The 26,567-nt window shown below is 52.2% G+C and overlaps 3 protein-coding genes and 1 non-coding gene across 10 annotated transcripts; all 4 read left to right on the forward strand.

The window, feature by feature from the left end:
• Positions 1-1,638: 1,638 nt before the first annotated feature.
• LOC132220456 (protein S100-A7-like) lies at positions 1,639-4,672 on the forward strand. 4 transcript variants are annotated; one of them, XM_059673572.1, is made up of 3 exons: positions 1,639-1,795; positions 3,360-3,517; positions 4,427-4,672. In XM_059673572.1, the coding sequence occupies exons 2-3, from the start codon at positions 3,377-3,379 to the stop codon at positions 4,607-4,609; spliced, it is 324 nt and encodes a 107-aa protein (XP_059529555.1). In that variant the 5' UTR covers positions 1,639-1,795; positions 3,360-3,376; the 3' UTR covers positions 4,610-4,672. The 4 variants fall into 4 exon arrangements, with proteins under 4 accessions (XP_059529555.1, XP_059529558.1, XP_059529556.1 ...); XM_059673575.1 differs by lacking the exon at positions 1,639-1,795 and adding an exon at positions 1,800-1,824; XM_059673573.1 differs by lacking the exon at positions 1,639-1,795 and adding an exon at positions 2,120-2,241.
• A 1,400-nt stretch (positions 4,673-6,072) lies between these two features.
• On the forward strand, positions 6,073-12,826 carry LOC132220453 (ral guanine nucleotide dissociation stimulator-like). Of its 3 annotated transcripts, none has more exons than XM_059673557.1 (5): positions 6,073-8,606; positions 9,842-10,035; positions 10,614-10,673; positions 11,519-12,113; positions 12,383-12,826. In XM_059673557.1, exons 2-5 carry the CDS (start codon positions 9,881-9,883, stop codon positions 12,620-12,622), a joined length of 1,050 nt encoding a protein of 349 aa, XP_059529540.1. In that variant the 5' UTR covers positions 6,073-8,606; positions 9,842-9,880; the 3' UTR covers positions 12,623-12,826. The 3 variants fall into 3 exon arrangements, with proteins under 3 accessions (XP_059529540.1, XP_059529541.1, XP_059529543.1); XM_059673558.1 differs by having other exon boundaries at positions 11,519-12,059; XM_059673560.1 differs by having other exon boundaries at positions 11,519-11,712.
• A 1,143-nt stretch (positions 12,827-13,969) lies between these two features.
• Positions 13,970-17,139, forward strand: LOC132220530 (protein S100-A15A). Of its 2 annotated transcripts, none has more exons than XM_059673709.1 (2): positions 13,970-14,909; positions 16,796-17,139. In XM_059673709.1, the coding sequence occupies exons 1-2, from the start codon at positions 14,739-14,741 to the stop codon at positions 16,970-16,972; spliced, it is 348 nt and encodes a 115-aa protein (XP_059529692.1). In that variant the 5' UTR covers positions 13,970-14,738; the 3' UTR covers positions 16,973-17,139. The 2 variants fall into 2 exon arrangements, with proteins under 2 accessions (XP_059529692.1, XP_059529693.1); XM_059673710.1 differs by having other exon boundaries at positions 13,970-14,888.
• Positions 17,140-19,772: 2,633 nt separating this feature from the next.
• TRNAN-GUU (transfer RNA asparagine (anticodon GUU)) lies at positions 19,773-19,846 on the forward strand. Its single transcript has one exon. It is a non-coding gene; the product is annotated as a tRNA-Asn (tRNA).
• The last annotated feature ends 6,721 nt before the right edge of the window (positions 19,847-26,567 follow it).

The raw sequence follows: 26,567 nt of genomic DNA on the forward strand, positions 1-26,567 counted from the left end.
TGGAAGATACCTGCAGCCTTTCTGGTGGTGGTGACTGATAAGGGAGATGCTGGGGTGGGACTTGGCTGTTAGTCACAAGAGTTGGAAACACTAATGTCTCTCACAGCAAAGAGAGTTGTTTTGAAGTTGGTCCCTGGGACCTGGGCTCATCCCCCTCTCATTCATTAAACACCCAGGACGTACAGAACCAGGGCCTGCCCTGGGCCCTTTCCACATACCTCACCAAACAGGATGGCTGATCCCCAGGGGAACATGAGGTCAGAGGTCAAAATCCCCGGTCACCTGAGCTGGAAACCATCCAAAAGACAAGAAAATGAAGAGCATGTGGTATCTGAAGCAGAATTATAGAAAATTATGTCACATCCACACAAAGGAATACTACACAATTAAGCCAGTGACCAGAGAGGTCTGGTGCTGGTGCAGATGTGGACATAACTAGGGACAGAAAGGAGCTGCCTGGAGGCCCAGTGCATTGGGAGGGCCTGGCCTGGGAGCTCAGCAGGGGGCCTGGTCCCAGGGTGCCCGATGCCTGAGCAGTCCCCTCACTCAGGGGAGGATGTTCTAAGGGGAGCCGAGAGCAGGAACAAGAAGTCCTCAGTGAGTCAGCAGGGCCGTTCCCCAGAGGTTCCCAGGCCTCATCCTGAACTCCAAGCTCCTGTCTCCTGCACCTGAACTAGAGTTTCCACAGCAGGTTGGGACACAGCAGACCCCAGGGCATGGCCACTGACTCCTAAGCAGACTGTTTTGCATAAGGGAAAGAGGGACATCACTGAGGAATTTATAGGAAGGCATCATCATGGGTGGGGAGGCAACTTTGCCTAATTTCCTCCTGGCTCATTTCATGGTGGTCACCATCCCTGAGTCTCTAGACAGTGGCTTCCTTGGTGGGCCCAGGCAGCCCCTGGAGCTGCAAAGTGAAGTTCAAGAGTGTGGGGCTAACGCCAGAGCTCAGAGCTCTGACTTCGTGTCTCCCCTCACCTGCAGGTGACGTGCTGTTCTCTCTGTGTTCCCTGGTCTGTCACTATGGGTCATGCCACCTCTTTCCCTCCTAGTGCTCCAGTGAGGACCCCACACGAAGACAACCCTGCCTCCCTCTCTGGACTTGGAGTTCACCGGCCCTGCAGTGACCCTAGAGGTCTTGTAGTGGGGTTAGGAGTGAGGTTTTGAATCAGGCTTTTCTGGGATCATATCTTGACCTTGCTTTCTATTAGCCTCATGCACATAGGAACCTTGCTTACCTCAATTCCACATCCTTGACATGAGAGTAACAGCACCATCTCATAAGGTTATGAAGGTTTAAGAGGCATATCAATACAGAAGGTAAGGTGATGCCTGGCACAGGTAAGGACTTATTAACCACTGGAGAGAGTTTTGTTAGATGTCAGAATAAACTGTGGAAGGACTGGGTGATGAGTAAACACAGACCGTGCAGCCTTTCAGAGTCCCATCCTTTTTATGTTCAGAAACCCAGTTTTCTCTACCAAATTTTCTGTCCTATTATGACACATCCCACTGTGTTCCCCACCCTAGCCCCAGGTTAAGTGAGGGACAGAAGAAAGTTCTAGGTGTTGTCCTTTGGGAGTTGCCTGGGATTTTACTGGGACATGCTGAACACACACTCCTAGGTGTGTCACACTCACCTGAGTAGGGCAATGGTCCAGGAAGGAGACAGAAAACATGACTCCAGGGCTCCCAGATCCTGGGATGAGCCAGATGGAGCCTTATAAAAGGACCAGTCTTTGCTCAAATTCATAGCACGCTCATCCTTCTCCTCAGTGATACCTTGTCAGCTCTGGTAAGTATGCACCTGACTCGTTGCCGGGGGTAAGAGGGGGTGCTCAGGGCCCAGTGTGTTCTGCTGTCTGTAGGAGTAAGGAAAGCAGTGATGGGAGAGGATTCAGGAGCCTGGGTCCAGATGTAATGGGGCTCTGCCTGTTATGGGGCCGTGTGACTTCATCCCACGGGGTCCTGAGGTCCTCATCTATACGATGACTGCACCGATGCTCCCATTGCTCTGTTGGCTCCTCTGTGACAACTCTTTGGAAACGTCCCAGGTGGGAGCGGAGAACATGACTCTCCCTCTCCTCCTTGTCTTCTTTTCTCTCTGGACTCACCTGACTGTCAGGCCCCAGTTTGGTGAGGACCCACTGTGCATCCCAACCTTGGGAGAGTGGGTGTCTCTACCAAAGTCTTGAAGTTTCTCCTCAACCCAGGCCAGTGATACCCACTCACCTTGCCCTGGTGAGAAGACCTGCCACTACATGGTCAGAGACCCATCAACTAAGGTTTTGGACCTCCTCCTCAGCTGAGGGAATGACTGATGACCTTCTGTGCACAAGGCTCAGCTCTGGACTTGGTCAAGTTGACAGAAGGCCTCAGGTGGTTCCACTTAGGGACATAGCAGCAAGGATCTTTCTCCCAGATCAGGAGACAATGGTAGTTTTTGTTAGATGCCCACATGTGTGATCCATGCACATTTCTTGGGTGCTTTGGAAAGTCTGGGGTGTGAGGGCTGCACTGTCCCATTTCTCTGCTTGGGGTCCAGACTGTTGGTGGAGGTACAGGCTTTGAGAAATCAGACCTCTTTACTTAAATGTGGTCTAGCCTTGGGGTTCCAGAGAGCAGGGAGGTACAAAGGTCATCTGAAGGAGCCTATCTCCCCACATTCCCCCCAAGAGTCTAAAACTGAAGCAGGTATTTCTGTTTATTTCAAACATGATGCCAATTCTGGTCAGCAGTCCCTTCTTCCCACTGGTGGGTGTGGTCCAGAAAAACCTCGGTGGGAGCTCAGGACAGGGCTGTGCTTCTCTGCTCACACTCACCATCCTCCTCACACTCCCCGCTGGGAGCCTCCAGGGCCCGTTTCATTTAGAACTTGCTTTATGTTCAGGATGGACTCCTCTGGGATCTTGTTCCAAGAGCAGCCCAGGGCGAGTCAGACCAGACTCGTCAGGAAGTTATTCTGTCTCGGTGACTCCAACCCTGATGTTGACCCTGGAGGAGATGGATTTGATGTTCTTTGAAGAGTGGAGTCATCCTTAGTTGGCTCAGGTCCCAACTAAGACTTCAGTCCTTTTCCGTGTGGTTGACCCCTACCCTCTCTGCTTCTGCCTTCTGTGGTTCCGTCCACAGTGGGCTTCTGTGCTCTCCCCCATCTCTTCTGGGCCCTGACCTGCATGGCCTTGGTCATGCTCTCCTCCTTGTGAGTGTCTCATCCCACCTCCTAGAGTGATACAGTTCCTTCTGCTCCTACCTGAGCCTCACTTCACTGGATGCTCAGTTCCCACCCTGTTGTTCTGACTTAGGGTCCCTCACCTGGGGGGAAGGATAACAAAGGTCCCCATCTTTCTCTCTGGCAGCTTCCTCGAAAACCAAGATGAGCCAAACTCAAGTTGAGAAGTCCGTGATGGACTTGGTCGTCCTGTTCCACAAATACACCAAACCTGATGACAAGATTGACAAGCGGGGCCTGCTGAAGATGCTGAAGGAGAATTTCCCTATATTCCTCAAATCCTGTGTAAGTCTGGGTGACCTCTCCAGGTCCTGGCATGCCAGAGGACACTTTGCTGTGGGACCTTAGACAAGTCAACCCCATTCTCTGATCCTCAATATTCTCATCTGCAAAAAGGCCTAAGAGGACTTTCCTGACTTATTATCAGGATGAAAGAGATGGTACATGTGGCCAAGTTTAAAGGCATCTGGAGATGAAGGGTAGTTATCAGGTGGTGAAATAGGAGAGTAAAGAACGGGTCCCCTCCCACTTGTCACTCTCCATCCAGGAGACTGAAGCCCAGAGGCTCAGGCTCTGCCTCCAGAAGCCTCCATTCGGTTCTCTGAGATCCAAGGGAAGGTGATAGAAATTCTATGGCTGATAAAATTTAACACCTTTCATTACAATGAAAGAGCTCATTCAGAGACCTGATTTAGTCTGACAGTTAGAATGCACTGAACTGATTACAAAAAGAGAGGCTACTAGGTGACACAGAGTGTAGGTGAGCAAAAGAGGGCACTGAGCATGGAAGATTTGGGAAGGCAAATAGGAGATAGGAGAGGAGGGTTAGGAATGAAGAGATAAGGATAGGACCTATCTCTAGTTTCTGGATAAAACAGGTAGATGGGGTCCTGGAAGTGGATGGGGGGAGTGGGTCTGGGTCTAAAGACCACCCACCCACCAGCTCATTGATCAGAGCCTCACCACTACTAGGTCTCTCATTCATGTTGACACTTGGGCCAAGGAATCTCCCTCAGTGACCTTCAGGGTAATGCTAATGTGCCCCCCCCAGCATCCCCAGGACCCCCACTGACTCACACCATCTACACCTGTGCAGCCCCAGGTCTTCTCTCCCCCTCTCTGCCTCCTTCTCCTCCTATTCTACCCATAACACTTTTGGGATTGAATCAGTCTTGTTTCGTGTCTTCCCCACAGGACAAAAAGGGCAATGATTTCTTGGACCATATCTTTGAGGAAAAGGACAAGAATAAGGATAAGAAGATCGAGTTTTCCGAGTTTCTGTCGGTGTTGGGAGTCATAGCCACCGACTACCACAATCAGAGCCACGGAGCCCCACCCTGTTCTGTAACCCACTCCTGTTCCGATGGAGGACACTGAGCCCAGCCCAGCCTGAGGCCCCCAGAAACCACAAGAAACAATAAAGTGTCTCTTTTGCCCAGATACAGCCTGTTTCCTGCTTTTCTTTGGCTACTTATGCTGTCAGAACTGCCCCTTCTTGGTGAATGTAATTGTGGGTTCTCCATGGGGGGACTTTCCCAGGAATGTGCCAGGAGGGTGCCCTCCCTTTGGCCCCCAGCATAACTCACCACCTCTCTCAGCAGGGTCTCTGTCCACCTCTGCCCCTGCTCCCTAGTGCAGCCAGCGTGCCAGGTCCCAGGGTCCGCAGTGCAGAGCATTCTGCTGGCCCAGCCATGCTTTTCCTTCTCAAGCCGCGATCAGCATCGGGCGATCCAGGACCTGCAGGGAGCAGGAGCCGAGGGAGGTGTGAACACGGTGCCTCATATCCACGCACTCCTGCCCAGCATGACCCCAGGGACAAAGGGGAGATGGCACCACTGAAGTAGACACTCTGTGGAGGGCATTGGGGGCACATGGGCACTGGTCACTGAATGGGACACTCAGCAGTGCCCAGAGGACTGGATCCCTTGTCCTGTGTCCTGTGGCCTATCCCTGGGCGTGTGTGTGTGTGTGTGTGTGTGTGTGTGTGTGTGTGTGTGTGTGTGTTAGCCTGTGTGGTGTCCCTGTGGAGGTGATCCAGCCACCCTATCTGCTGAGCTGATCCTCTAATGGTTTGCTAAATGCTGGGAGCTGGGTGTCTGGGGAAAGCACAGAGTGATGGCTGCTCCAGGCATGAGGAGTAAAGCTAGTGCTGGAGTCCAGAGAGTGTCTGGGCAGCAAGTGAGAAGACAGGACTGAAGAGGAGCGGGGAGGAGAGGACACGAGGGAGGAGCGGAGAGCTCATGCTGAGTCATCAGCGACCGTCCACTCCACTAGCCGTGAAAAGAGACGTGCCGTTACCCACAGGCTCTTTCAGGCCAGGCAAGGTGGTAGAGGCCGAGCATTTAGAAAGAAGCAAGACACAGGGGCTGCCTGAGCAAGCGCTGGCTCTCCCACAGATGGGGCCTCTCCAGGTGCCAGGAGGCCAGTCAGCACTCACCTGCACATCCGGGGCCACCTCTAGGCACATACCTGCTGCTTCAGTAGCTCCCCTCCTTGAGGATCCCATCATCCAGCTGGGTCACTCCCTACCTCTACGCAGTCTCCCGCTAACCCCTCAATCAGGCCACATTCTTCAGGGAGAAATTAGGCAACTGCCTCCAAAATCTCCTCTGTCCCACCTGCAGGAAACTCGGTGGGCGAGTCATTTGTCCATGTGGATGACTCCTTCCGCGGCTCCCTGATACTCAGGCATATTTCTCCTGACAGAAGGCACAACTGTGCAGACACTTGCAGGCCGAAGGTGTCTGGACAGAGAGGAGCTTAGAAAGGAGGTGGGTGTGGCTGGAGGGAGCCTGGGAGGAGATAGGGGAGGGAGGGTGGGAGGGAGGAGGACTGGTCCAGGGCTGGTGCAGGGGCAACCGTATTAGTGATCTATTGCCGTGTGACAACGTTACCCATCACTTAGCGACAATCAGGAAACACTTATTATCTCACAGTTTCTTGGACGGGGAATCCCGAGTGGCTCAGCTGAGTATTTCTGCCAGTGATTCCCAGGAGGTTGGGGCTGCGGTCTCAACTGAGGCAGGATCTGTTTCACTCAAGATCTGAGCCCTTTCGGGGGGTCTTGGCAGGATTCAGCTTGGATTGAAGGCCCGACTTCCCCTCGGTGCGAGGCCATGTGGGTCTCTTCAGACAGCAAGTCATAGCACAGAGGCCGGGTCCCCAGAATGAGGGACCTGAGAGAGATAGAGAGGCACAGATCAGAGTGAGCAAGTGGTTAGGCACTGATATTTTATAAGCAAATCTTGGAAGTGACCTTGGGTCACTTTGCTGTCTCCTAGGGAGTCACTAATGGAGGCCACACTTAAGGGAAGGGCACCATCCACATCACAGGAGGATGTGTCCTCCAGGAGGTGTGAGTCGTGGGGAGCCACTCGGGGGAGAAGTGGACGGTTCTGAAAGGCCCCTGCTCTGCCCAGAATCACAGAGATAACGGTGTCCTCACATTTGGGGTCCTGGCTGCACCCAGGCTTTCTCAGGGGCTCTGGAAAAGACTGTGCTGATAGAACCATGTGCAGCCATGGAGATGGCACAGGGGAGAGGGTGAGCATTTGGCAGTCCAGACGAGCATTTAGCCAGTCCTTGTCTGAGGAGAGGCCCGGTCAGGGAATATGGGGTGCCTTCCTCTCCACAGTCACCAGGGTGGAGGAAGCTGGGGGCTCCTTTATGCAGAGCTCATGCTTATGCAGGTTTGAATGTCACTCTAAATTGAATGATTGCGGCCCATAGTGAGGTGAGACTGGCCAAGGTGAATGACAGGCAGAGTCCAGAGGTCAGGAGTATTGTGACCTTCCAGGCAAAGGCTCCAACCTGTCCCATAGGGTTGGTTTGAAAATTAGAAATCCTAACATTTGGGAAACTCTTGCCTATTCCTGCCTATGTGAGGACTGTGTTTTGTTTTGTTTTTCCTGGGATCCAGTAAGTGAACACTGACATGTGTGCGAGTGTATACACACACACACACACACACACACACACACACTCTCTCTCTAGGTCAGGGGTGGGGAATGTCCAGCCCGCGGCCTGTATAAGGCCCACGAAATCATTCGGCCTGGCCCTGCCAAGGCATGAGGGGCGAGTTAATTAAATGTTTGACCAAATACAGCAGGCTGATTTTTAAGGTGACATTTTGCATGGCCCTTGGATGGTGTTGTAAGTATCCAGATGGCCCTTGGCTTTAGCTGTAATGACTATGGGAGGGATACTAAGAAGAGCAGACATAGAAGAGGTGACAAGAGAAAGCAAAGACAGGTCGGAGGCACTTCTTCCACACGACAGCACTCCTCCAACTTTACAGCTGCTCTCCCACCTGTGCCTGACATTATTTCCAAGACGTACATGCTGCATAATCCATTGTGCCGGCAGGAGACAGACAGGCCCTGACAGCCACCGTGGCTTGTCCAGGATCAAGAAGAAGAAAGAATGAGGGGTTGAGTCTGAACCCAAGTCTATCTCCTCAAATCTTGGACCCTGGCTGTACCCAGGCCTCCTAGGGGGCTGTGGAGGAAGGCGTGTTGGTGTCAGTGGGGACCGGTATGTATTCCATGGAGAAGGGGTGTGAGCAGTCAGCAACCCTGAGGACTATTTGGATATCTGTTATTCGAGGAGGGGACTCAGGGAAGGGGGTCACAGGAAGTGAGGTCACTTCCCTAAAGAACTTAGAACCCCCCGTAACCAGGCAGCCACAGTCTAGCAGCAGCCCAACAGCCACTTCACTTGGCAAGAGACACTTGAGAGTTGAAGATGTCCTCTTGCTGGAGCTCTTGTTATCGGGGCTCTTGCTCCCGGAGACCCCACAGTGGGAGTTTTTCGAAATTCTGGAGACGTTGGTTCAACCCTCATCCCCGGCGTCTCTGGCCATTCTCCAGGAGGTCCCCTCAGGTAACACAGGCAGCCTCAGGCAGCCCAGTTCAGGCCGGGCCACCTCTGGGAGCCATCCCTGGGCAGCCCCCATCCCCTCCTCTCCACGTGGGGGAAGGGGAACCTGAAGGGAGGACCCCTGGGCAGGTTGCAGGGCGGGGCATATCCTAGTGAGGCTGTCATGACCACAGCCAGCACGGAGAGGGGCTTTCCAAGGGGCCTTTCTGTGCCAATGACAATCCTAGGCCCTCAGCCTGTCACGTCTTTTCTGTCCTTCGTGGGGGCCTGAGTAAAATGTGTATGTGTCTGGAGTGGAAAGAACCACAGGGTCTGCGAAGCACAGGCCGGGCTCTGAGGCTTTCCGCCTGGCGGCTGGGCACTGTCTCCACAGAGCTCCCCACAGGAGGTCAGACAGGAGGTCAGACAGGAGCCGACTGATGGGGTTCTCAATGCCATCCCCCAGCAGGAGGCACAGGGGCCCCACGCTGCCAAAAGAGTGCCGCTCGGTCTCAAGGTGAGTGCAGAGGCCCAGGTGGCCTGACCTCCAGGACCCCAGGAGTCAAAGGGGCCCGGGTTCCAGAAGCCACCCTGCTACCCCCGGAGCCCCTTCCTAGAGTCCTGCTCCCAAAGGGACCTGGGTTTCCATCTTCTCCCTCAACCTACCCTCTCTGTCCAGCACCTTCCTGCCAAGAGCAAAGTCACTGTCTGCATATTTGTAGGAATATCAGGAAGGAGGCTTTTGTATCATTTCACCTCACGTTCAGTCAAGAGTATTTCTGCATTTTTCTACAGATTTTCTTGTTTAACACCCATCCCCAAGTGTCCATGTTGGCCTGACAATCCTTGCATGCCTCTCTCAGCCTTACCCACCATCATGAGTAGTAGGGATGCTTGTCCCCAAAAAGACACAGGGCTGATGGTACCATGTCTTGTTGTGTTGCCACTTTCTGCCCCGGAGGAATATATCCTGGTGGCCCCTCCAGGGCAGGAGCTGGGGTCTCCCAGGGCTGTATATCATATCCCGAGGGGGACCAGTTACCATGGCGATCCAGCCCTTCACTGCTGTGGGGCCTGGAGTGATCCCCTTCTGTTGCCACGTCAACAGTGCTGCCTTGAACATCTCACATGTCCTAATATCCTGACCCCTCCCACTCCATGAAAAGCCTCTGTGTTCTCATCTTAGCATGGGATGCTCTGTCAGAAATCCCAGGGATGACACTGTTAACACAGGGACGTGCTGTCCATCCTCAGCTAGCAAAATATGACCTAAGATACTAATGTGCTTCATTGTCCCACACCTCCAGTTCTACTTTGCTGCTGTTAATACTCACCTGAGGATATTTTTTTCATTGCTTTTCAAAGAGAGTGGAAGAGAGGAAGGGAGGGGGAGAGAGAAACAATGATGTGAGAGAGACACATCAACTGGTTGCCTTCCACACATGCCCTGACCGACAGGGGGCATGGGAAGCAAATGCGCAACCCAGTAGGTGCCCTTGACCAAAATTGAACTGAGAGATTTCGGAGAGGCCGGGGGGGGGGGGGGGGGGACGGACTCTAACCACTGGGAATACCAGCCAGAGGCAATTCTACTTTTCATGCCAAGAACATTTTCCTTCCTGCAAGCATTGGTGTCCCCCCTTGCCACCAGTCACTGAGGGCTTGTGGGTTAGGTCTGAGCTGCAGCTGCCAACCCACCTGGTGGTCCATGATGCTGTTTTGACTGCGTGTCCCTCCTCTGTCCCACCCCAGGGGCAAACCGCATCCACCGGGAACACAAATAAGCTCTGTATGGTGCCGACCGCCCGGGCACACCGGCTGGCCAAGCTGGTGGAGTACCTGGTGCCTGCCTTCCTGGGCAGGGACCCCACCTTCGTCCCCACCTTTCTCTGGAGCTACAGAGCTTTCGCCACCACCCAACAGGTGTTGGACCTACTGTTGACAAGGTGAGCACCTGCCCCTCCACAGCACAGTGGTCATCCGGGCACTTGCTAGCTGTGAGTCTTCAGAAGGTCACTGCATCTCCCTGAGTCTGTGTGCTCCTCTGAACAGCGGGGTAAACCCAGGAGCAAACTCATAGGATTTTTATAGAAACCTGGTGAGGTCCTCCCTGTAACGTGCTCTCTGGGGGCCTGGCCATTGGAGAGGTCTGCGGGAGGGGTGGTGGTTGTGCTAACAGGTCATTTTCTCTTCCTCATGACGAAGCCTCTGCCTCATCCTTCACTTTCCTCAGGGCCTTGGGCTGAGCTGTTCTTTTCATTTGAAAAGGAGATTGGAGATTTCATTAGGGTTCTGGGTGAAGCCAGAGCAGGAATCCCAGGGGTGAGCAGCGGGCTGAGATACCTGTGATATATCGGCAGGTGCAGGCATGTTCTAGGCACTGACCATAACCCAGTGCACAGAGCAGACCCCAGCCCTGCTTTCCAGAGCTTCCTTGTAGTCGGAGTGAGACAGTCACACTAGACTTCACAGGCAGGTGGTGTCCACAGGGCAGTCGGTGTGACGTCCTCCTGGCCTCCTCTAGGTATGGCTGCATCTTCCCGTATGCTGAAGAGGATGGTGGGCCTGTGGACCAGCAGAAAAAGTGAGTGGGCTTTGGATCAGAGCCGGGAGGGGAGTACAGGGACTAAGAGTTGGAGGTGCTGGCAGAGCCCTGCATCCCACACATCATGGGATTTCTGCAGGAGGGCCCAGGTCTGAGGACTTTACCTAGAAAAAAGGGAAGGAGTCATAGCGTTGGATGTGGATTGGGTGGTGGGAGAGCATTGGGAGGTTAGTGGACAGAGTCAGCCCCTCAGAAAATCCATCCCCATCCCCTCCCCACCCAGCCCTGCATCCACTCCCCCACCCTGGGACCCAGAACAAGGGGTGTGGGGGGCACCCTGCTCACTAATCTGGCAGAACCTCCACAGTGGGTGCTTGGCTGGTGCTCCCCGCCTGTGGGAGTTGAGTGTCAGTGGGAGGAGAAGAAGTACACGGGGCACCTAGTGAATTAGCAGCATGTCGGTGCAGGAGCTAAAGTCTGAGGTGCCAAGACATCTCTAAGAGCCAGGGCTGGAAACAGAGACCTTTTGTTCTCCTACTGATCAGATATTTATGGAGCCCCTACTGTGCGCCAATGAGGGCAATGAGCAGAGGAGACACCACCCGTTCCTGCCCGCATGGAGTTGACATTCCGGTGGGAAGGGGCAGGGACACTGACTGTCAGGCCTCCCTGAAGAAGGGCCAGGTAGTCTCACTATTGATCAAGAGCTCTCGGTTACGAAGGCTTCAGCCAGCCCCTCCTTGGTGGCCAGGTGTACCTCTGCGGATTGAAGGGGGGCAGGAGCAGGAGGCACAGGACCCCAGGCTCCGAGCCACAGGGATCCTGGGGAGTTAGTGTGGAAGGAGAGGCCAGGCTCAGACTCTGCTGCCCACGTCTCTCCCCAGGGCCATCATCTCCATCCTGGGCATGTGGCTGGACCAGTTCCCTCAGGACTTTTTCCAGCCCCCAGACTTTCCGGGCCTGGTGACGCTGCTGGCCTACCTGGAGCTCAACTTCCCGGGCTCAGCCCTGGAGCGCCAGGCCCAGCTGCTCCTTTCAGAGCCGGAGAGCCGCGAGCCCACAGACGCGGAGGCGGAGGGTGAGGAGGACTCGGAGCCGGAGAGCCGGGAGCCCACAGACGCGGAGGGTGAGGAGGACTCGGAGCTGGAGCGCCGCGAGCCCACAGACGCGGAGGCGGAGGGTGAGGAGGCTCGGAGCCGGAGAGCCGGGAGCCCACAGACGCGGAGGGTGAGGAGGACTCGGAGCCGGAGAGCCGGGAGCCCACAGACGCGGAGGGTGAGGAGGACTCGGAGCTGGAGCGCCGCGAGCCCACAGACGCGGAGGGTGAGGAGGACTCGGAGCTGGAGCGCCGCGAGCCCACAGACGCGGAGGGTGAGGAGGACTCGGAGCTGGAGCGCCGCGAGCCCACAGACGCGGAGGCGGAGGGTGAGGAGGACTCGGAGCCGGAGAGCCGGGAGCCCACAGACGCGGAGGCGGAGGGTGAGGAGGACTCGGGGAGGTGATGGGGGCGTGTGGGGAGGTGATGGGGGCGTGTGGGGAGGAGATGGGGCTGGGCCACACAGAGAAGAGCGTTTAGAGGCCGGGGCAGGGCCGGCTCAGATCACTGTCCCCACGGCCTGCAGTCTGGGAAGACCTCCTGGGGTGGCTCTGGCACTGGGACTCCATGGATGGACAGGAGAGATGTTCCGTCTTTGGAAGGCACCTGGAGGCAGTCATGGGGGTAACATGTTCTCTTCTGGGACCTACAGAACCAGCTCCAGAGCCAGATAAAAAAAGACCTCAGGAGGCAACGCCGACACCCGTGGCCTCTCCGGAGCCAGAGTGGGCTCCGGGCACAGCTTTCACTGACCTTCACGAGGCAGAAGAACCACCTGCTGCGTGTGGGCCGCTCCCCTCAGCTCCTGCGAGGCCTGTGGTCCCCGGTCCTGGGCTGCAGCCTGTGTAGCTGCCACGGCAGAGGGGGCTCCCCCTGCCGCTCACCCCTTTAATTGCAGCTTTTACATTTTTGTGTTTATATTAGATATACTTAAATTTTTACTGTAGTTTCTGTAATATTCAGTTAAAATAAAATGTATTTCAAATATAATAAAATGTTAATAAAATTATATTTAATAAAATCTAATAAGAGATGTCAGTGTTAAGAAAGAATTAACCTTGAATAGTATGAACCTAACATAATTTAAATGGCTACTGGTAATGGATTAAAGAACAGATGTTGACATATGCAAGTAAATGATCACTATGCACTCGTTAAAAATCAGGCTACATTGACAGTGTGTGAGCAGATGTCCACAGCACAGTATTAACGGAAAGACTAGTTACAGCACAGCTGTGGAAGATCATCACCGTGTATTGGGACAGTGTGTGTGTGTGTGTGGCGGGGGTGTGTGGAACGCGGGGGTTGTTTTTGTCCCAGGTTGAAAAAAAGGCAGGGTGAAGGGAGTACAATATGAAACCTCTACGCCCAACAAGCTCTCTGTTGAAAATGAATTATTTTTAAGTGATAAGTTATATTGGCACACCAAATTCCTTAATTAGGTGGTTCCTAGGTTGTTTTTAAAAAATATATTTTTATTGATTTCAGAGAGGAAGGGAGAGGAGAGGGAGAGAGAAACATCAGTGATGAGAGAGAATCATCCATTGGCTGCCTCCTGCATGCTCCCTACTGGGGTTCAAGCCTGCAACCCAGGCATGTGCCCTGACCGGAATCAAACCATGACCCTCTAGTTCATAGGTAGGCACTCAAACACTGAGCCAACACGGTTTCTAGGTTTTTATCTTCCCTATATGGCTATAGACATTGCTGTGGTCAACACCTACTTATTGCTTTTTTACCAGATTTATTGCTGTTTAATTACTTTCTTGGGATAAATTCCCAGGGGAATGATGGCTGAATCTAAGGTAGTCCATAAATTCTCTGTGACTCTAGCTTGGCATTGCCAAATTGTTTGACCTCTTAGACACGTGAGCCATTTTTATTTCATTTTAGTGTATTGATGAACCAATTATTTGCCGAGGAAACCATTATGTTGGGTAGATGAAGGCTCACCCTGTAAACTGGAAGAAGTTTGGCTTCAGTATTTACCTGTTTCTCTCAAACCTTCAGGGATGTGGAGGCTTAATCTCTGGTTCAATAACCTGCCCTTTGGCGCCCCCTTCTGGGAGATTCACTCCCCCACTGCGTGCCCCTCCCAGAGGAGAAGCAAGGCAGGGGTAGAAGGGCTGGCTAGCTGACAGAAAGCTGGAGATGGGGGAAGGAAGGATAAGGCCCAGGTGGTAGCTGGATGGAGGCCAACCTTTGACCATGCGGTCCCTCGTCTGGAGTGCTGGTCCTCCGTGCTTCTCTTCGAAACAACCTCTTTTCTTCAATCCCACCTAAATGTTGCCTCCTAAGGAAGTCTTCCTCAACTCTCCAGGCAGACGGTGTCCCTTCCTGGGTGCCCAGGGTGCCCTGTTTGTGCCACTAAATCAGCAGTGTTCACAGTGTGTGACTGTCCCCTCCACTCGTTCCCGCCCTGTGAGCTGGCCACGTGTCCTACTCATATTGCCTGGAGAGCCCGCACGCCTGCGGAGCCTCGAGAAATATTTGTCGGATGAGTGACTGTCCTTCATGACTGTGGAGTCTGGGGGTTCACTGATTGAGGTAGGACATGCCAGGAGATGTATTGGAGCTGTGTGTGTAGCCCCACCCAAGCCCTGGAGCTGGGAGGATGAACTGGAGGCAGGGAGATGGATAACCTTGTGACCTCGTGTGGGTCTGAGATGCGTCAGATCAGGCTCTGAGGGAAGGTGGGTCCCTGAAGCTGGCTGAGTGCATCTTAGGGAGCAAGCGAGTGTGATGTCATCCCAGGAATGCAGTGAAGGCTCAGCCGTGCTGCAGGGGAACCTGTGAGGATCACAACACTGGCTGCCGTGATCGGAGGCACCGAGGATGGGCAGGGAGGGGCCTGAGACCAGGGGGGCAGGGAGGGAAGGGCAGAGGATTCTTGGGCCGGCCCAGAGGAGGTGCTGCTCTCTCCCCGGTTCTCCGCTGTCCGCAGCTGCTCCACGTCCCCATCTCTGGAGTTGGCCCTTGTCCCGCTGCCATCAGAGGGTCCCGCTGCCATGACGGACACGCCAGTCGAGGAATCCCTCTTCCAAATCATCCACAGCTACCACCAGTACGCGGCCCGGGAGGGGGACGTGGAGACCCTGTCCCTGGAGGAGCTGAAGGCCCTGCTCAGGGACAACGTGCCCCGCTTCATGGAGAGCCTGGTGCGCGGGGCCTGGGGGCAGGTGGGTGGAGTGGAGGGTGGGTTGTGGGGTTTGAAGTGAGGGTTTGGTACGGGGCGGGGTGGGGGGGGAGGCATCTCCCATGAGCATTTGAACTTAGGGGAGGGGAGGGCTGAGGCAGGATCGGCGGGCAGAGGGAGGACGGCCCTGGCGGCTTTTCCTCCTGAGACTCCCTGCCCGGCCCCGCTCCAGCCCAAGCATCGCTAATCCCTGAGACGCCATCCGAACCCCAAAGCCGGTTGTTGCTCTGCTTGTTTTGCTTCCCCTGAGAACAGGTCCTAACCCTTCCCTCGGCCCCTCGCCCTGCCCAGCCTGCCCCTCAAGCCCAGCCACTTCTCCTGGGGTCTAGCACAGCCTCCTCCTTCCCACCCCCACACTGGGGAGGATCGCTGGGTTAAAGGGGAGCCAGGATCGCTGGGTTAAAGGGGAGCCAGGAGGGACGAGGTGTGGGCAGGTTGGAAATGGAGCTTCCCCTCCCCCTCTTGTCCCAGGTTGTCTCAGACCAGCCTAGGGGCCCAGCCCCGAGTCTAGGCTGCTCAGCCCCCTGCTCAGGCCTGGAATCTCCTCTGCCATCAGGACCAGCCATGTGATCACCCGGCTCCTGGGGAGGCAAGGCCAACCCGAGTGTCTGCCCTCGGTGCCATGCCCTGCCCCTGGGTGTGCCAAGGCTGCTCATCCGGGACAAGCACCCCTCGTCCCTGCGGGTCTCCCTTGCCTCCCTTTGGGGAACATCAGAGGAGAGTCTGGTCCTGGGCTTATTGGAGCTCAGCCACCAGGTCACAGAGGGGGAACGGGGGGGCGGGGGACTGTGATTAGGCCCCTGTTTTTAGGGAAACCTTTCCACCTGGGTATGGGGCCCATGGGGCAGGCACCTGGGCACAGGGCGGAGATGGCGGCCTGGGCAGGTGGGCTGAGTGAGGGGAGCCTGGGAGAGCTGCCCCAGGCTGGAGGCCTGTGCACTGTGGGGTCAGCCAGCTCTGTGGAGCGGACAGATTAAAGGAAGTAGCTGGTGGTGGGTGTTGGGGGGGACAGAGGGTGCCAGTCTGCCCCAGGGTGGGAGCTGCCCTCCAGGCCCCCAGCTGTTTCCTGATGCAGTGACTTCCCTCCCCGGAGGCTTTCTGAGGGCTGCACCCTGGGTCCCCCGCCTCCAGCCCAATCCTGCTGAAGCCTGCTTCACTGCCCCTGCCCTGCCCGGGGCTCTTCTCATCGTTGCCTGTCCTGTCTCCTCCATCACTCTGACCATTGACCTCCTCCCTGCTGTCCCTTCCACCTCAAAGCTCCTTTGCTCTCCTTCCTACGCCACCCCCAGTCCGTAGCCCTCAGGGCCACTGCTCTGGGACATCGGACAGTCCCAGGGCCATGGCGGTAGCCTTCCCCCATTCTGCACTTCCCTGAGGACACAGGCCAGTTGCCATGAACAATCCTGGGTGGATGGCACGCCCTGCGGGAATCCGACCCACTGGGTGCCACCTGCCATGGTGCTGGAGGTGCAGGCCTGAGGGACAGGTGGGCGGTGACTGGCAGCTCCCCGTGTGCAGCCCCAGGCTGGGCGGCCCCTGCAGGGTGTATGTGCAGCTGGGAAGACGGCTTAAAAGCCCCCAGCAGAGGTTCAGGCGCTCAGCCCCGCTCAGCCACTAGCCAGCCAGCCAGCAAGCGGTGCCCAGTCTGCACCACCTGTCTGCCCATGCGGCCCAGGTCCAGGTGCCCGGCTCCCTGTGCCCCTTCTGCCTGATTCTGCCGCGCAGTGTCCTGGCCACCGAGTGAGCGAGGAGCTGTTTGCCGCGAGCCCCCGGCAGGCAGGGCCACGTTCCTCACCAGCTGGCGGTGGAGCCGGACCATCTGCCAGGGCCGAGTGCCTGGGGGCTGGCTGACCCTCCGCCCCTCCTCAGGGTCGGGAGAAGCCGTACTTCGTCACCGAGCTGTTCCGGGCAGCGGACAAGGACAAGGACAACCAGATCTGCTTTGACGAGTTCCTGTACGTCCTGGGCCGGCTGCTGAGGGACTACCACCTGCAGTACCACCGGCAGCTGTGCGCCCACTACTGCGCCCGGCACAGCCTCTACTAGAGGGAGCGGGCAGCCCCCAGGCCTGCCCCAGGAGCCACGTGACCCAGCCGGGCAGCCGAGTGGAGCTCTGCTACGCGTGTCTGCATGTGCCCGATGTGTGTGTGCACGCATGTACATGGGTGTGGAAGGACACCCGGGAGGGAAGAGAATAAAGCAACTTCGCAGCAGTTTCTGGTGTCTCTCTCTTCATGGTTAGGGCGTCAGCGATGGGTCCAGGAGGGGAGGTTTCGATCCTCCAAATAGGAGGTCGTCTATTTTGGGTGACAGACAGAACCCATGCCCCCAGGAGCCCCTGTCCGAGGGGGGGAGGCAGCCCCTGCTCTCAGCCTCTGTCTGAGAGAGAGGGGTCTTCTCTTTGGGGAGCTGACCCTCTGACACAAGATGCTGATCACTCCTTCAGGCACCTACATGGGGGGACAGGACAGGAGGACAGGGGCACCCTCGACATGGACCCTGGCTTGAAGGTCTCTGTCTTTGGATGAGAGCCCCAAGGATCAGTGTGCAAAGGGAGCGCCTGGGAAGGGGCCAGGACGGGTGGGAAGGTGATGCTGGCAATTGCCTGGGGTGGCGGGGTCAGGGCCAGTCTGGGAGGTGGACAGTGAGGTGGGTTTTGTGCCGCTGAGTCAGACGGGGACCAGGGCAGAGCCAACAATCCAGCCTGTTAGGGGAAGAGCGATGAGTGGCACTTGGGTGACTGTCAATCAGGGAAGTCTTCCTGGAGGAAAGAGGGCTGGGTCTGGTTTTACTAATAAAAAATGATGATAGATGCGGTGTCACTCCAGCTCAGGGCTGCTGGTGACTCACGGATCCCAGTCCTCCCTGGCCCCTGACCCCTCCCAGCTGAGCCCCGCCCCGCCCTGTCTGTGTTGTCTGTTTTTCTCCGAGAGCGCAGGAATCTGACGCAGGATCTCTCTGGGAGGGTCTGCTCTGCCTCGGGCCCTGCGAGGCTCATCTTGGTGGGTTTCTTCTCTGAGGATTGTCTGGGAACCACGCCCTAAAGTTACTGTGGTAGAAACAAGGAGTTTTAAGGGAATGATGGGCCGTCATCCTCGTTGCTCCCCGTGCAGATGATTGGGGCGGGGGTGGGGGGGTGGGGGGGGTGAGGGGTGGGGTGGGGGGGGGGGTATGTGTCATTTAAGGGCCTTGGCTGGCTCTCTCCCAGCTGGCTCTGTGTATCACAGAGGAGCAGGAGTGCCCTGCAGGTTGAGCGGGGACCTTTGTGTCTGGTCAGCCAAGCTCTGAAGGGGGGATTTGCCCTGCTGCTCCCTGGTGGGGCCCCGTCGCCATCCCTTCCACACTTGCCCGTCTGCCAACACTTGCCTTTTGGGACTCAGCTGGGCCCCCACCCATTTCCCTCTGGACCTTCCTGCCCCCTGCCTCCCCCCCGCCCCCGGCCTGAACTCCCCGTGGAGGTGTGTGTCCTGCTGCACCGAGGTGGGGTTGCTGTCTGTCCTCCACCAAGCCAGGGGCCACCCTTCCCACCGGGCCAGTGTCAGCACACAGCGGGTGGTCCGTGTCGGAGGGAGGAATACAGGAACCTGCTTGGAATCCCCGTGGGCCTCGTCCTCACGTCCAGAGACCCAGGCCGTCCTTCCCCGGGCCCAGGGAGGGTGCTTCCTGCCCGTTTCATCTGAACCGAGTTGGGTTTCACAGGCCATTGAGTACTAAGGGGGCATCTCAGCCCCGTCCTCCTCGCCTTCCTCCAGCCCTGCCTGCCGGTCCTGATTTCGTCAACCTGGGCGGGGCCTGCTCGGATCTGCTCGGACACACACACAGGAAGGAGCTCCTTCCTGTAAATGGGGCCCCGTCGCCATCCCTTCCACACTTGCCCGTCTGCCAACACTTGCCTTTTGGGACTCAGCTGGGCCCCCACCCATTTCCCTCTGGACCTTCCTGCCCTCCCTGGGGCCTGAACTCCCCGTGGAGGTGTGTGTCCTGCTGCACCGCGGTGGGGCTGCTGTCTGTCCTCCACCTGTCACCTCCATGTCCTCCCAACAGACCCAGTTGGGAGGCACTGTTGTAAGCACTTTAAATAGTTCGACTCCTTTAATGTAACAAAAAAACAACATGTGGTCACTCTTATTATTATCTCAATTTGGAGAAGTGGAGACACGGATATATTAACTAAAAATGTTTTATCGATTATTTCTTAAATCTATTTACATGGACACGTTTTCCTTTCTTTTTTTTATCCATCTGACCTTCTTCAGGTCCTTGATTTTTTATTCCTAAGAAAATATTTTCCTCCTTAAAAAAAAATCTCAAAAAAAAAAAAAAAAAGCTTCATTCACATCAGTTGACTCTGAAAGTAGCTTTGGGAGCTTATTTTGGAAGTCAAAAGCTGAGCACGGCCCTTTCTGCATCTCAGCACCCCTGGCAATGGATGGTGATTCTGGCTGTACAGGGGGAAAGTCACAAATAAGTGAGAAAAGTTCGCGACTATATTTCAAAATATTTCAGAATAGAATCTGGTTAATGAGATAAAAAACAACAACACACTAAGCCAAGTGCAGAAAGGACACGAGTACAGTTGGGAACAGGAACTGAAGTGCCACCAGGATTCTGTCTTTCCAGCTCTAAACGGTGAGCTCCCCTCGCACTGTGGTCTGGGTTCCTTCCCGCCGGGCGCCCCGGGGCGCTGGCATCTGAAGCAGAAGCGGAGCAAGGCCGGGCACCACCTGTCACGCCTTCGAGGTTTTAGAGTCTACACGGCATCGGTCCCGCAGCAGGGGCGGCTCCTCGTAGCGGAGTCTGAGAGTCTGCTTGCTCTATGCTGCCCTGAGGCCAGCTACTCCCGTGGGTCTCTGTGGCGCAATCGGTTAGCGCGTTCGGCTGTTAACCGAAAGGTTGGTGGTTCGAGCCCACCCAGGGACGCCTTTGTTATTCTTACATTAGGCCTTGCTGGCTGCCCTCCACACCTTCTCGCTCACCCATTACCCGATAGAAGCCGTTTGTCTTCTCTGTCTCTTGCACAACAGGACATCCGCAGCCAAGGTTTTTTTAAATTAAATTGTGTCCGTCATTGTGGGGTTACAAATAATGCGTCTGAGTCTCAGGCATCTCTGCCCCCCTCCCCACTAGACCCCCTCCCCCAGCAGTGTGGACGCCTCCCCTCCCAGGCTTCGGACCCGCGCCGCGAGGGCCCTCGGTGCTCTGGGGTCTGGACCAACGACCCAGAAACCGCTCTCCACGCCCTCCCTCCCCTCTGCGCCGATGTGCCCGACCTGTGCGCACAGGTCAAGCTCTTTTGTCTCCGAGCTTCTTCGGTGTCCTCCGGTTCCTGCTGTGGTCGCTTATTTTGTTCGATTCCATTCAAGTTTAACACTTTAATCACACTTTCACGCTTCAGCAGGTACCGTAGCAAAGGCTGACGTCTCCAGGCATTTTTCTGTTTGAAAATATTGAACGTTCAACACAGGCCCCAACCCCATGCTTTCTGAAATGAACTGTTGAGTTCACGTGAAGATCACCCAATATAAACCACCAGGATTTCAGGACCACCACCTGGTGGAGGACCTAGAGCAGTGGTTCTCAACCTTGGCTGCACATTAGAATCACCTGGGAATCTTTCTAAAATCCTGATTTCTGGGCCTCATCCTCCGGAAATTCTGTTTCGTTGTTACTCATGTTGTGGCCCCACCCCATAACAAAGAAACAGAATTTCCGGACGATGAGGCCCAGAAATCAGGATTTTAGAAAGATTCCCAGGTGATTCTAATGTGCAGCCAAGGTTGAGAACCACAGCCTTAGAGATAGATTTTAAAGCATTGCAGCTGCGGCCCTCAGTTAATTAAGCTCCACTTATTAGGAAGGTCTGCAAGGCAAATTCTCATGGCGTCACAGCAGCCAAACCCAGAAGAGATGTAAGGCCGCACAAAAGTATTAGCAGTCAGCAAGTATGGGGAGTAGAGGAAAGAGCAATGATGGAGCTGTTGCTTCTCCTTTCAGTTCTGTGAAAGCTCAGGTCACGCCACCGCTTTTCCCCTGTTTTCAGTTTGAGTCATAAGTGGCAATCAGGAATGAAGTGGACTCAAGAGCCACAGGTGTGAGTACCTCTGTGCCGGGGGCTTGTGAAAATGAGCGTCCTGCAAATGCTATTGGAAATGGTCTTTCCCCATCTGAGTTTTTTCTTCTTCTTTTTAAAAAAGTATACTTTTATTTATTTCAGAGAGGAAGGGAGAAGGAGAAAGATAGAAACATTAATGATGAGAGAGAATCATTGATTGGCTGCCTCCTGCACGCCCCACACTGGGGATTGAGCCTGCAACCTGGGCAGGTGCCCTGACTGGGAATCCAACCTTGACCTCCTGGTTCATAGGTTGACGTTCAATTACTGAGCCACCTTGGCTGGGCCCCATCTTAACTTTCTAAACTGAGCCAAATGCCCTCTGTTTGAGCTAGGATAACCATATTCCTAAATAAAGCCAGGAGAATGTGGACGAAAGGGGCCACATGCTATCCTGACAACCTCAGAGGAGGCCTGCATGGCAGTCTTGCAAACTCAGAGACCTAAATGAACCACAAAAGATGGTCTGGAAATTAAATATTTAACTACAAACAGGTTATAGTGGGTAGTCATGTCCTAGGCCAGTATTTTCCCTGACATGAACTTAGACCTTCACTGAGCCCATTTATCTTTTTGCCTCTAAGATAACATATCTGTCAAATGTCTGGGTAACTTGTAACTTCCCTTCCCCTCCCTCCCCCCGACCTCTCAGGGCACAGCAAATGGCACCAGGACATTCCCTCATTGTTATCAAGTTAATCATCAGCAACTGTTAATTATGTTAAACTAGCCTGTATCCATCTGTGTAAAAGAAGCATCTGTCCATCATTTCACTTTTTATCCCATCCCAGAGGTCTCTCCCCTGCCCCTTTGCTTTATCCCACCTCTTTAATCTGTTACCAATGAATTTCATGTAACCCACCTACGTATTTTCCTTTTGATGGTAAATTTATAAAAACAAGGTATGAACTCCCCATTCTCCAGAGCATTATCTCAATTCGTTGAGGTTCTGCTTCCTGGCGTATGTCGACAGTTTGGCTCAAATAAACTCACAAAAATTCGTTACAGGTTTCAATTTTTTTTTTATGTTAACAAAAATAATGATATGATCTTAGGAAATTCTTGAACTCTTAGACTTCTAATCTCATTTGTTTCATTTAGTCTCATAGACCATAGTTTTTGAAACTGTAGAGACCGGACTAAAGTGTGGGCCATGTTGGGGACTGCAATGTCTCTAAGATCAAAAATACCAACACTTGAATCTAGAAAGTGAAAAGTGGAATGGGAAAAGATATGGTTATGACTTAGGAACCACCTCAATGCTCCCTTCCTTCCTCCCTTCCTTCCTTCCAAGACAGTGTTCAACAGAAAACCTTGACATAAACCACGAATTAACACCTGTGTTGTAGCTTCCTCATGGAGTCAGGTGCGAAGGAGGGAGGTCAGAGGATCCAATCTGGAACGCTCTCTTGAACAGGGCCTTACGGAGTTCTACCCTGATGTCTTAAATTGTAAAGAAAATTTGTTCCTTTTGACTACACAAAGCCTGTGCTCACCCTCTGACAAGTCAGAAGATAATACAACACTTACTACCCCTACCAAGTGCTAAGCCACTGAATATAAATGCTTTATTTATTGCCTCTCACTACATCTCTATTGCCAGGAACAAATTTTCCCCAGAAAGAACCTGGCTTTGACTAAATTTCAGCTGCTTCCACTTCCACATGATAAAGCTGCTAATTACCTGAGAAAAGACTCCTGAGTTGCAGTGCAGAGGGAAGCATACTCGGGTCAATTAGCAATAATTCTGTTTCTATTAAATCTTATAGTTATTATATCACTACTGCACAAAACCAGACTTGGTTCTAGTTTATGTCTCTGCACCATTAATTAACTTTTTGACAATAATCAAGTTACTTGATCCCTTTTAGCTTTATTTCTCAAAGATAAAATGGAGGTAATAGTAAGATGTTCTCATCTAGGTAAAATGTTGGAGTATTCCAGCCCTGTTTAGATGGATGACTCTACTTAAATTTTTGTTATTCTGCCTTTAAAATAAGTTTTGTTTTCACTTCCTGCTAAGAATCACCCTAGAGGCTGTTTCAGGAAGAGAAATTAAGCTGTGGTGGCAAGAAACAAGTTACGCTATGAGTAAAAGCCAACCTTACCCATGTAGACTGGATACAACCATAAAAAACAAAGTCACTGTGCAGAAATTTGCAAGGATTAAGGCCACTTATGTGCTTCTTATGATTTTCACAAGTGTAAGATTTTCATTCAAATAACTTTTCCCATGACAAAATTTTGCTGAGCCCATCAATCCACACGCACCCACCCCTAGTATTTCTGTGAGTTGAGAGCTTTTGCAAGTTCAGAAAAACTGGTCTGACTTCCACAAACCTTGATCACAGAGTGAAGGTTACTTATTGTCTGGATGGTGTGGGAGGAACTGTAGTCACGAGAGTGGAAGCTTCCAGCTGAAAAATAGTATTGCATTGTAAAATGTTCTTCAAACTGTCCATTTTACTCACAGCAACATTTCCTTACCAGCACTCCAATATGCCACCTCTCATTGGTTATTACAAGGAAAATATCACCACTATTTTCAGCATCAATTCCTCAGAATATTGAGGGACAGAGCTATATTACTCACAGTAAAGTTCTTAGAGAAATTCTGGGTTATGTTGTTATAAAGGAGGTTATTATTATTTTTGGGGGGGCATATCTGTCCAATGTTGAAAGAATTGATAGTGTGCAGATAGTCAGCATATTCATAGATAGATTTGCCATAAGTTAAAATAGTTTAGGGGAAAAGATGACAAAACAGAGGTACAGAAAACATTCTACACGTTAGGATTCCACAGCCGTGAACTTTTGGTAACATGCCGTTGCTACTGCCGAGAGCGTGGAATTGGTGAAAGGATTCTCCTCTATTTCATCTTGGTGATTATCTTTATAATTTCTTCTATGAAAAACATATAAGATACACTTGTAGGAGAATCACTAAGAATAGAAATAGTGTGTAAAAATTACAAATGACGAGAAGAGGGAAATGGAAAAAAGAAAAAATCGCAAACAATATAAAAAACTTAATTTAAAAAGTCAAGGAAATTTAAAACACTTATTAGTAACCAATAATTGAGACATTATAAATCCAGATTTATGGGTTTGGCTAAAATAGTACTTAGGATAACAAAGAAACTCTTATATTAAAAGTGAATACAGGCTAAAATTGATCACCTAAGCATGAAACTTAAAATTAGAAAAAGGATAGAAAAAAATCCAAAGAAAGAAGAAGGAAGATAATAAAGATAAGAACAAAATAATGAAAATATAAAACACAAGATACAATATATGTAATCTGCAAAGTTTAAAGTTGGTTCTTTGAAAAGACTAATAGCATTGACAAATTCTGGTGAAATTTATGATAAATATAAGTGCAGAAATATTAAGTACAAAACACTAACAAGTCAAACCCATCAGCACTGAAAAATTTCTAATAAGTCATGATAAAATTAGATTTATTCAGAAATGTAAGTTTTTTTTTAATAGCAGATACGCTATAAATATAATTAGCCAGATTAATAGATTTAAGGAGAAAAAGTATCTTCTCAATTTTTAGAGAAAAAGCATTCAGTGAAATGATTTAGCAAACTGAGAAAGCATCATTTCCTAAAAAAATGTATCTTCCAAAATCCTACAGAAAATAGTCATATATGTATTGAAAAGGAAGAAATAAAGCTTTATAACAATTAAAGATAATATGAATGTCTACCAAAAAGACATGAGAATCTGCAATTAAATAATCTGAAAAACATTTTAAGTATTCTATATAGTAAAAGGCTAATATGCAAATCAACCTAACAGTGGAACAACCGGTCGTTATGAGGCACACTGACCACCAGGGGACAGACACTCAATGCAGGAGCTGCCCCCAGTGGTCAGTGTGCTCCCACAGGGGGAGCACCGCTCAGCTAAAAGCCTGGCTCACGGGAGCACAGTGGAAGTGGCGGAGCCTCTCCTGCATCTGCAGCAGCACTAAGGATGTCAGATGGCACTAAGCCGTCAGTCAGATATCCCTTGAGGGCTGCCGGACTGCAAGAGGGTGCAGGATTGAGGGGACACCCCCCCAGGGCACGAATTTCATGCACCGGGCCTCTAGTCTGGATATAAAATCATTGCTCCCTAAATCAACTGCATTTCCATTACACCATAAGCAGACATTTAGAAATTACAAATTTTAAATTACCATTTGAATTAGCAAAGATCACACACACACACACACACACACACACACACACCTCTAAGAAGAAATCCCATAAGATCTGTCCAAGACATATATGGAGAAAACTATGCAACTTATGAATGCTATGAAAGGAACACCAAAAAATTGATTAGATATACCAAATTTATGGTTTGAAAAACTCAATGACATAAAGATACAAATCCTCCCCAAATTAATTTACATATTAATGTTATTCTAATTCAAAGCCCAACAAATATGTTTAAATGAGCAGAAACACAAGAATAACTATGATACTCCTGAAGATGGGTAAGTTAGAGAGACAGGCACTACCAACCATAAGTTAAGTTGTCCTGTAAAGCCTGTCAACAAAAGGTCACTGCCACCAGCCCAGTGCCTGTAGGGAGCAGCTATGGGGTTAAGCCTCAGACTGACCTGTTGGCAAAGCCACAAACAAGTCCCAGCTTAGAGGGCACAGCCCTCTTAGCATAATTAGGCTTGACCTTATGATGCTCCCTAGATCTTATCTGGGCTTGATCTTATGATGCTCCCTAGATCTTATCTGGGTAGCTAATGGGCTGCCGGGTGAGGGGGGTGGGGGGAGGGTGGGGTGGAAGGGGGGGATGCAGCAAATGCTGCCAAAACAAGTGAAACTCACAAGACCATTGTAACTATGGTGACCACTACCTTGTTTACCTCTGGCTATAAAATAAAGGCTCAGCTTGCTGGCTGGGTCTCTCTCTGTGGCCTTAGCCAGGCACAGGAGATCCACCTAGACCCAGCTTATTCTCTTTGTCTGTCTTTTCTACATCCTTCACCGCCCGCCCCCCTCCTCCCCCGCAGGCTCACCAAACCCTTGGCTGTGCTGGCAAGGCACATGCCAACAGGAGTCCCCAACTTAGGACGCAGTAAAAGGAGAGACTTTGTTCAGGCAGGTAAACAGTTTGCAAACCCAGGAGGCAGCAGCCTCTGGTGTAAACTTTAAGTACCACCCCTTAGAAAACAAGGAGGCCCACTTATATAAAGTGCCCACCCTGGTGGACTTTTGGAGGGCTCAGCCAGGCTTAGAACCAATTTTAAAAATGGGGATTTGCTGTATCCTAGCCCCAAGAAACATAATTAGTAGAAGGAGAATATAATCAGAATAGAATGTCAATAAAACATTAGACCTTCCCTTAGATTCTTAGAGATTCATTAGCCCAAAACCGAGACTTTCTAAGTAGGGAAGGTAGGCTAAGAAGTGGGAGAAAGGGGGGAGCGTGCTTCAAGAACTCTGGATGTATTTCCCAGAAAAGGAACATGATGAACATGGTCGGGAGGAGTAACTTCCTTCCTCTTTTCTAATC

Source organism: Myotis daubentonii, chromosome 18 (assembly GCF_963259705.1).
Source record: "Myotis daubentonii chromosome 18, mMyoDau2.1, whole genome shotgun sequence".
NCBI lineage: Eukaryota > Metazoa > Chordata > Mammalia > Chiroptera > Vespertilionidae > Myotis > Myotis daubentonii.